The sequence below is a fragment of the Ammodytes marinus genome (assembly GCF_949987685.1).
Source record: "Ammodytes marinus genome assembly, chromosome: 3".
Classification (NCBI taxonomy): domain Eukaryota; kingdom Metazoa; phylum Chordata; class Actinopteri; order Uranoscopiformes; family Ammodytidae; genus Ammodytes; species Ammodytes marinus.
In genome coordinates, this window is record NC_137232.1 from 27,570,156 (window position 1) to 27,580,746 (window position 10,591).

At 44.4% G+C, this 10,591-nt stretch overlaps 1 protein-coding gene across 1 annotated transcript; it reads right to left on the reverse strand.

The window, feature by feature from the left end:
• Window positions 1-758: 758 nt before the first annotated feature.
• Window positions 759-3,302, reverse strand: phox2a (paired like homeobox 2A; the record flags this gene model as incomplete). The annotated part of the gene is made up of 3 exons (XM_080053490.1): window positions 759-1,259; window positions 1,510-1,697; window positions 3,080-3,302. 3 exons carry the CDS (start codon window positions 3,300-3,302, stop codon window positions 759-761), a joined length of 912 nt encoding a protein of 303 aa, XP_079909616.1.
• Window positions 3,303-10,591: the final 7,289 nt, after the last annotated feature.

Genomic DNA, 10,591 nt, shown 5'->3' on the forward strand with positions numbered 1-10,591 from the left:
AATTGGATTTCGGGGTTGCCCTGCTCTGCTCGGCAAAGAGATTTAGGGGGACCCTGTTCTCTTCTAGTGGGAGTTTGTGTGTCAAAGGGGGAGTGGGGGCTTCCAGGAAGTTGTGCTTGAGGGTAAAAAGTTTGTTTGTTTTGTTTCCCCAGCAGGAACTGGAGCGTGATGTTTAGATTTCTGCTTTAGACTCGTACCTGACCACCATGCTCATCCGAGTCACTGCCATCGCTCGACAGTGTGGGAATGTGAGAACGAGTGTGCACAATAGGCAGAAAGGACTAAGGGAAATCGACGTGTGTGTGTGTGTGTGTGTGTGTGTGTGTGTGTGTGTGTGTGTGTGTGTGTGTGTGTGTGTGTGTGATGGGTTTATCGTCTAAGCAGTCCTGTTTTCGTAATGCATAAACAATCAATCCATCTGACACTGTGAAGTTTAGGGGCTCTATACATGGTGAGGGTGAAAGTGAAGATTTGAAGTCATCCCAGGGGAGGAAACTGATTGTGTCCAGGTGGAGTTTTGCAGGTTGCATAATATGTTGGGGATACCTTATTAGATGACTTTTAAATCAGTTTGACAGGACTGTATTTTGAAGAGGGACTGGCTGAACCACAATCAGACTACAGCCAGTGAAGTCAGCGGGTGGAATTGGGTAAGTCCTGACTCTCTCTCAACCAAAAGCTTATAGACGCACCTCGCTGTTCTGGTCCGTCCGAGCACATAATGTCTGTCTCTCGACTTCACTCTTCCTCTGTGTGCTTCAGAACAGGTTCGTCTTGATGGCCGGGTTGGGTTTTCTGTGGAAGGAGGACAGGACTCCGGCAAAGGGCCCGGTCATACTGTCCGCCGGCTGCCAGGCCTTCAGGATCTCCTGAGTCTGGATGGCGGGCTGGGCCACGGCCGGGTTGGAGGGCCCCAGGTTGGACCAGCTGGGCGCCTTCAGCCCCTGGAGCACCGGAGAGCTGGAGGTGTTGACGTAGCCGCTGTTGTTGATGACGGGAGCCGGGCTGGGGCTCAGGCTGGCGGGGCTGCCCATGTTGCCGTTGGCCGAGCCGGGGAGAGAAGCGGTGCTGTCGGGCGTGGGGCTGCAGGTGGATTCTTTGGACTCGTCGTCGTCTGAAGAAGACCTGGGCTCCCCGCTCTTCTTCCCTCCAGGGCCACTGCTGCTGCTGCTGCCAGCGGGGCCACCAGAGTTGTTGGCTTTGGAGTTGGCGGCGCGCTCCTGCTTCCGAAACTTGGCACGCCTGTTCTGAAACCACACCTGTTCAACACATAGAGTAGACAAAGGTTAAAATAGATATTTGATTCAAGATGGATGGATGCGATCATAAATTAAAATATCATATAGGCCTACATCATTTAGCCCAATTACTTCAATACAAAAAGGCTATAATTAGGTAAATATATATAGCCTATACCAGTCAAATTAACATTCAAATTAAATTGTCAGGTAAGGGTTTCTGAGCTGTGGGTTGCATAAAGCAGAAGAAATAACAGCCTGTTCCTCTCACCTGTACCCGGGCCTCGGTCAGGTCTATCTTCAGCGCGAGCTCCTCTCGGGTGTAGATGTCCGGGTAGTGTGTCTCGGCAAAGACCCGCTCCAGCTCCTTCAGCTGGGAGCTAGTGAAGGTGGTTCTGATGCGCCGCTGCTTCCTCTTCTCGTTCAGGCCAGAGGGGTCCGAGAAAAACTTGTATGGTACTGAGAGGGTGGGGGAAATAATATCGTTTAGAGGTCGAAAATAAAAGTTTGAAATGGTGCGTGTGACGCTTTAAAACTTATGAGCGTTAAACCCCGCGTGCATGACGCAGGGCCGTGTTCACCTTGTCAGATTTTTTGAATGAAAACGACTTTTCGGCCAAACGACTTTATCTGGAAATCCGTCGCGGCGAAACAAACTACAAAGGCTATAACTAATTGCTTGATAGGTGTCCGAGCCAATCAGGACTACCACCGGAGTAAGGAAATAATTAGCATTATGGAAAAATCTAGTAGACTGAAGGCCTATAACAGGCCACTTTTTATAAAGAAATGTTGAAAATTCTGTTGTCCATTCACAAAGCTGCTTAATTCATTGGGCTACCTATTTATTGTTTTGTTTTTATTTTAGTGAGCCTACATTTTTTTTTATTATGTCGGCTTAAAGGGTTTGACCCTTTAAAATAAACGAGCCCAAATTGGCTATTCAAATAAAAAAAAGGCTTTAATTAGGCAAGTATAGCCTATACAATATATAACAATTCTACATTTAGTCCAGCAATGCACTTTGATCAGGATAAACCCTGTTTCAGTGTTACAATACAAAAAGCGAGCGTTTCAGGTTATGTGAAAAAGTCTGTCAAAGTAAACAGAAAATCAAAATATAAAGTAGCATATCAATAAGAATATGTCTGCTATATTATTTTAAAAGTAAAAATAACTATATTTAAATAGATGTTCTGTATATGTGAGCCTAGGTATGGACAACAGGTGCGTGTGCATGTGAATGCGCGCATGTGTTTAGAATATGTATTATTATTAATAATAATAATAGGTTAATAGCCTATTAGTATAATTATTAATATTATAGGCATAAAGGCTATAACAGTCTTCTGGGGGTTTTAGATTTATGCATGAAATTATAAGCTATAAATTGACATTTGCATAGAAATCCAATATTTCACCATGCAAATTAAAATTGCCCTGGCTTTTCTACGTAAAAATGTAACACCATTAAAAAGTTAAATTATTACACTAATTTAGCAGGCAAATATCTAAATCCATAAATTAATTTAGCAGTGATTTAATTCTATGATGATAAAAATCCATGTAAAACGAATTAGGCCTTCAACTGTATGGATGGTTATAAACGAAAAATAGAGTTGATAATAAAATATTATTCTTTTTTCCCCTGTTTTTTTTCATTACCTTAAGAAGTGGAGCCATAATGAAAATAATGTAGCCTATATGGTCTATAATATATTTTGATGTATTCGCCTTTATAAGAAACATTTTTAATCCTAATGATCAAGAATCCCTTCATCCTAAAACCTTTATTTATCTATACATTTTAGAAAAATAAAATAGAGGCTGCTGTAGGCTACCTGAGGAGTATGGTGTGGGCTGGTGCTCGCGCAGTGCTCCCAGGGTGCAGCTGGCCGTGCTGAGCGGAGTGCAGCCCGGGTTGGAGAAGGGTCCACTCCGGATCGGGTTGTACTGGAACGAACTGGCCTGGCTGCAAGAGCTGAAGTCCGCGTAGGCCGACGCTTCCATGGCCGCCATACAGGAGTCATAGGAGTTCAGGTAGGAGTAATCCATCTTATACATGGAGATCAGCCGGCACAAACACCGGTGTGCAAAAGAAACGACGAGGGGAACGTGGGAGTCACAGCGGTTCAGGCGTGTTTTCAGTCGCTTTTTACTTTAGGAGATATATTAAATATTGTAGGACAAACCAGTCAGTTGGTCAGTCTCTCCAGTAGGCCTATAGCTCCAGAGGCTGAGTGTTAGACTCTCCAACTCCTCGGCTTTGTGTTGTAGAGCCTGGATATATCTCACTGTTACGCGGCTGTTTGGTCGTTTTTCTTGGTCAATAATCCAGATGTTTTCACTTTTCTCTCTTCACAGTCACTGTCCTCCTTCACTTTCCCCCTGTTTCTCTCTCTCCCTCTCACTCGCTGACCGTCACTTCAGTTCACTGTTGCTGTCCGGACTGCGGTTCGCTCTGCTCTCGTGCTCGCGCTACGTTTGACAGCGCGCTGCTGCTCGCGCGGTGTTTATAATAAACTTGGCAGAGCGCGAGACAATAGCGAGGCGGTGGTCTAGTTTCCATGACAATGCCAGCAGTGAGTTAGCCGGGACACGGATCCCCCTCCCTCCCTTCCCTCCTCCCACAGCTCACTGCACCGCCCACGCACTCGAGAGCTTCATGAGCTCGCAGGTGTCAGCAGTTGAACCGTAAGTCTTATTAAAACGACGGCTTCTTCATGTTAAAACGTTAAATTAGGTCGTTTGGACGAGTCAAGTCTTAAGGCTATTCTTTCAGACCAATACGACAGGGTTTAGGGTAGGCTAGTTAGGCTACCATAGCCTATTTACTCTATCATATAGGCTAGCTTTAAACTACTTTCATTAGGGATTTAATACGCTCACAGGTAGACATGTAACGCCATAAGCCAAGACAAGTCTATGCTTATTGTCTCCTCTCCTTCTGAAATAAGGCTATGTAGGCCCACTGTATTTCCACTCAAATTCAACTGTAGAGCCTTATCAATATATCAGTCCGCTATGATTCGAGCCTATGAGCAAAGAAAGTAGTCCGGCCTATTAAAACCGCTAAAATAGCTTACCCTCTCGTCAATTTGTTGTAGGCTATTTTATTAATTAAAAAAAAAACCTTATCTTTGTAATCAGACGGAATATTGGAATTGATTGTGATTTTTTTGGGGGGCATTGAATTGTTAAACGTAGCGTTAGGAGAAATATCACAAGATAGGTTGTAGAGTGAGTTTAAAGAGTGAATATAAAGGAGCAATATCCATCGGATGCATGCAAACAACACCCAGGACAGACCATTTTCCTGTACGCGTAAGCCTAACCGGAGTGATGTCCGGTTATTTTGCCATATTGCTCACGATTAGTTCATGCAAAAACAGTATTAGTTACTATGTATCCTATGAGCAGGTGCAGGTTAAAAATCCCACATGTTCTGTAGCAGGTCAATGTTTGTTTCACTGTCCCTCAAACGGCTCGTGGAAACAAACCGCAGCCCAGCCACAGAAGTCTTTATGTTGGGGGAAACGTCCAGATGTGACGGTGATTGCTGAGATTAAAAGCTGTGATTTGATTCCGATCACTTTTACGGAGATGTCACCGGTGTGAGCGTCAGTTTGATGTATAGGACGGGAGAGGGAATTGGCTGCGAAGACACAACCGTGCAACCACGACAGGCAACACATAAACGCATTGACGCTTCATAAATTGGTTTAAGTTTATTGTTCGGTGTCATACAATGTGATAAGTCATATCCCAAACGGCCCCACATCACACACACACACACACACACACACACACACACACACACACACACACACACACACACACACACACACACACACACACACATACACGCACGCAGAGCAAAGGGCTTGAAACAGGAAGACTGACGCGCGCTCTCCGTGCCATTTCCAAATCCTGGTGCTGTTCAAGAACACAACGGCTGCATTTCAAACTCTGTTCATCAAATTAACAGGCTTTTTATTAGTGGATGCATTTCACCGAATAATAAAACCCACGAAACAAAAATTACATTGTGCGTGCTAGCCAGAAATTAATTAAGTTTGACTTGTGCGCGCGCGCAATAGGGCTCAATGTGCGTGCTCTTATCTCTGCCTGACCAGAGGCTGCAAGATCCTTAATGTCATTAACCCCATATAACGTGCGCATGCGGGCATTTGTCGAAATGAACTCATTGTAATTACAAATTAGTCTAAATAATACGATTTTGTTTAAAGCGTGTATTGTGTGGTTGGTGAGAGCTGAGCTTCTTGGAGCGGCACTGCACTCCTTGTTGTGATAACTTCTATTCCAAGTCAAATGTACTATTTTTGAAACGTTTTTTTAGCCTAATAACTAATGATTAATGCAAAATATTTGTCCAAAAGTTAATGTTCCAATTCAGAAACCTCGGTTTAGCACGTGACCTCCTGTGCAAAGGGTTTGTGCACGTGCCTCTCCTGTGACAGGCTTGAGCATTCAGCTCCATACGGGTTTAAGCCTGAATAGGCTTTTAATTTTTCTATTTTGTCATGTAAAAGTGTCCAGCCATCATGGACGTTCACATAGGGCCTAGTTAAAATTAACACATGAACTAATGAGAATCGGTTACTTTTTCTTTTCTTTTTCTTGTTTTGCTATAGGCCCATAGGCCTATACACCCCGGCTCCCAGGCCACGCCGTCTGTTGTGCGTCCTTGTCCCGTCTGCTGGGTTCAGAGGTGAGTTTACCGAGAAACTTAAACTGTTTCAAAGTTAAACTCTCCGGGGCCGTTTCTGCCCTTCCATTTAAAAAAAGAGCAGCCAGGAGCGACTCTAGCTCTCCCGCTTTTTAAACATTTAAACTTTAATCCCTTCAAAGACGAAACCGGTCTCTTCCAGGCCACTAATCCGCCCTATAGTGCTCCAGCGCAGGGGGAGACTTCTCCTCCGCGGAGGCTTTAACTTTGGACTTTTACATTCATGGGGGCGATTTGACGGAAACAGTAACCGGGATCTTTGGCATTCATGACGTCTGAGTCAACAGAGGGGGACACAATGGTCCCCTAGAGGCTCCTGAGGGAGGAACCCCCGACTATAGGGATTATAGGCCCATGGAGCCAGGACTGGGTTAGAAGGGGAAACTGTTATGGATGCACTTAACATATGCTGCCTGCTCCACTCGGATTGAGTTAAACATTAAAGGATCAATTCGGCTTTTCAATTATCATTTTGTGTCCTTGATTGAAAAGATACACGAACATTATCCATTATTTAGACATTAAGGACTGGAGTCCAAACTGTACCACGAGTGATAAGGACCATTTAATAAATTAAGTTTATATAAGGGAATAATGAAGGACAACATATAGCTTAATAAAAATGAAGGCCATAACACTTTATTGAGTAGGCTATAGCAAAACACCCTATTTTCTTTCACTGTTTACAAACGTACGTAAATCTGCCCTGTTAAATTTACCCTGGTGCATCATAAATAAACATCATAAAATAACCATTCTAATAGGCTTCAGGGGAGGACAGGGTGTAAAGCCAAGGCTAAATATTTTTTGCAGAGGGATACCTGCATCTTTTCTGAATTTATTATTCCAGGGGTGTGGGCCTATACTACTCGGATCCCATTAATGGTCCTGTCAACTATAAACAAGAAAGGGCCACGATCTGTAAAGAAATCCTGATTAAATCTGATCCCTCTCTCTGCTCCCATCTTTCCTGCTTCTGTAATTGTTTTCGATGGTCAATACGCAGGCTGCAGATCTGCGGGGCTGCATGCAGATGGGCCCGGTAAAGGTCCGGTATGACTCGTGTGAGTCCGGGTGGTGGTGGTGGTGGTGTAGGTGGAGGAAAGACTAGGTGTCTATGATGGATGGCTGGATGGCCTTGATGGAGAGGTGCATGGATGGAGACAGGGGATAACTGATGAGTGGAAGATGGGACAGCCGCGACACTGGCTCAAAGAAAAGCCACGCGGGAGGCCCAGGCCGGTTACTGTCCCGCAACACACGGTGGTGGTCTGAGAAACCGAGTAAAGCTGTCAGTCTGACAGACAGACAGAGAGAGAGAGAACCTGTCGGGTCCATCCATCACTGGAACTCAGAGAAGAAGAACATGTCCCGTGTGCCGAAAGCATTTTTTTCCTGCTTCAGATAAAGGCAGCTATTGACCCTCAGGCCTTGATAACTTCCCCTTTGTCAAGCTCTGTATAACCTGCCCGCAAATGCGAAAACAAATACAGATATTAGACTCATACGATTGTTGATTTCAGGTTTTAGTAAGAGTTAATTGGCCCAATATGCGTGTCATTGCTTTATTTAAAATAATCAAAATGTCTTCCTTTTTAAAATCATTATTATCAGTTGTCTTAATTAAGCTAAGCCTACTAATACATGCGATAACAACATTTGTAATTTGTTTTAAGTAATGGTGTTAATTATTTTAGTGTATACAGTATAACCATAATAGGTGTTCTATAAAATAATAGGTTTAATTCATTTTAAATTAAAAGGCAGTCTCTGATTATTTTCCTATTCTTGAATGTGATTGGACATTATTTTGTCGTGTGTATTGCATTTTAAGACCTACAGTTGAGATAGAAAGCATAACCTATCTATTTCGATTTGCTATCCATATCCTGTATATGGATAGCAAGACAGCAAAGAAGTCTGTTTTCGTTGTAAATGAGTCAGCCAATGCTGATTACATTGCTACATGTGCATAGTTTGCTTGTGCGTAAAACAGTGGCTGATTGAATTCTCCCTCTTTCTTAGATATACACAAGCACGCACTCACCCACAGGTCTATTTTCTGGCGGTTAGATGTCATTTTAAATCTACTATTAATATTTTCTTAGCTGATATTTGTAAATAAATATAATTATAATTGAATAGGATTAATAGGACCTGCATTCTTCTTTTCCATTCGCTACGACTTCCTCCTCAACTCTGCTGACTGTGTTAAACGCACCAGGCCGGAGCAGCTGACTCTCTCTACCTGCAGTGTCACTGAAATGTGTCGTGTCATCGCCTCTCTTAAGACCCCCTTTCCCTCGGAGGTTGGATTTGATTGCGCTTAAAATAAAATCAAAAATCACAGATTCTGCAGTTAACATCGGCCTGTGTCTGTGCAGCAGCAGAGGCTGGCGGTGCATTTGATTTGCCCGGTGATGGATGAGAGAGTGTGCGCGGGAGGGAGGGGTTGGTGAGCACCGGGGGCCGTGGAGGGGTCCCGTCGGTGCGCCTGTCCCCGCATTTCAATCCCCCAATTACCGGAATACACCGTGACGCTAGGCTCGAGAAGACGGCGGGCATCTAACCGGGTTAGAGACGACAGCAACAGCACCCAGCTAAAGTCAACTCACTTTGGTGGTGTTGATACCATAGATATAGTATATAAAAATTGATACACATGATCAAAATCAGCTTGGACTAGTGGCCTGCTCTAAAGGAGGAACAGGACATGTTCAAATAAATATAATGACATGGATCAATTTAATGTTCAGTCAAGGTCAAATGGTGCTGGTTATGTGGCTTATAGCTGTAATATGCATGGGCCTTAGGAACTGCGTGATCATTTTTTAACATCCTGATGAAAAATCAGACGCAAACATACCCCCAAAATCATCTGAACATTGAGAAGAAAGGCCTGGTACGAAATGGCTATTTTGTGCTTTACAAAACATGCGCACTCTCATCATATTGCATCAATTTATCACTACCAGTGTAATTACAAGTTGTGCACATATCATCATGGGGCCAATAAAAGAGCCTGTAGAGTGCTCACTGAGGGGGAATGTATTTGCTTGAATATTCAGCTCAACATAAATTGAGTAAAAAAAAAAAAACACTAATAATTATCACACTGGACCAAAAAGATGACGAAAGGAAGCTGCAACACTCGCATGTTACAACATTTACCTTCATAAAAAGGTAGCCTATCCAGCACAAAAACTGATCCGGCTGAAGTTTTGTCAAAGGTTGCCTCAAAATGCGGCCATTAATTTTAACCCAACAAATTACATTCACCCTAATTTAAATCCCCTCTAACATCAATCCAACATGCATTCATCAGCCAGATATATGACGCAGAGCAGCTGCGGTTATTCACATGCCGCGTGCGTCTCTTCACTGCGACACCAGACCTGTATTATCCTAATGGACAACGGCATGTTACTTAAAAAAGAAGCTTTTTAGGATAAAAAAAAACAGATCCCGGGAGACCACAGTACACACACATACACACACACACGCGCAAGCACACCACAGCTGGAGCGGCGAGGGATGGCCGCGCGCAGGAGAGCTTCTCCAAACACGCTAATTAGATCTGGAGCTCTGGCCCCGCGCTCTGAAAGCAGCCCAGCGGCGGGGCGCGCGGAGCTGTGGAAAGTTAATTGAATTAAATTCCCTCTAAACTAATTAGGCTGCAATCTGCCACGCGAGCTGTCCCTGAGCAAGGTTCGAATTAGGCGGAATGGATTTGTTCCTTTTCTTTAAAAGAAAGGCGGACAGACTGGTGTGTTTTTTGGTGGATTCCTTTATTCGTCTTTTATGCTAATTCTCCCAGGGGACTGCCTTGCGGTAACCGGACGGCATCCGGTGTGTGTATCCCCCCCCCCGTGCATCCCCGTGCATCTACAACAAAATCGCCATAAGTTTTACACATGGGCCAAGAGTCTCATTTTACCCAAGCATGTAGGCTACACACTACCGAAATGCCCAGTGCAGGCTGTGATCGCTGTGCACGAACGAGCAGCATCTTCAAACTGAGAGATGAGAGGAGCGAGGTAATGGAGGTGGAATCGATCGCTCTCCTGGGGGAGCACGATGAGGAACGAGAGAGAGAAGGAGGGAGGGAGAGATGAGATGAGTGCAGAGGGACACGGATGAAAACCCCCCGTTAAGAGCAGGGACAGATATGATAATGGGAGAGCCTCTAGTAGTCGTTCATCATTCACCACCTCCACCTGGCTGCTGCACCTCTCCGAACTGCTGCTGCTGCTGCTGCTGCCTGGGCTGACCACTGTTGCACAGCAACTGCACCGAAATCAAACGCACCCTAAAGACAGATTCATATTTGTTGGCAACCGATCTCACACATAAAGTTATCCCGATTACTCATTAAACCCTCAAGTGTGGATGATCAGACCACCTGGGAAAAGTTGTCAGAAAGTGGGCAACTGCAGCTCCGGGGCCCCTGACTGTGACTGCCAGGGGTGCTGCTTGTGAAATGCTTTCATATTATTTTTGGAGCGATTGTATGCCTTTAATAAGCCAGCTGACAGTACAGAGTTGAGAGTAAATTAAGGGAGAGTGAGAATTGGTTAATGGCATGGAATTGAACTCCCAGTTT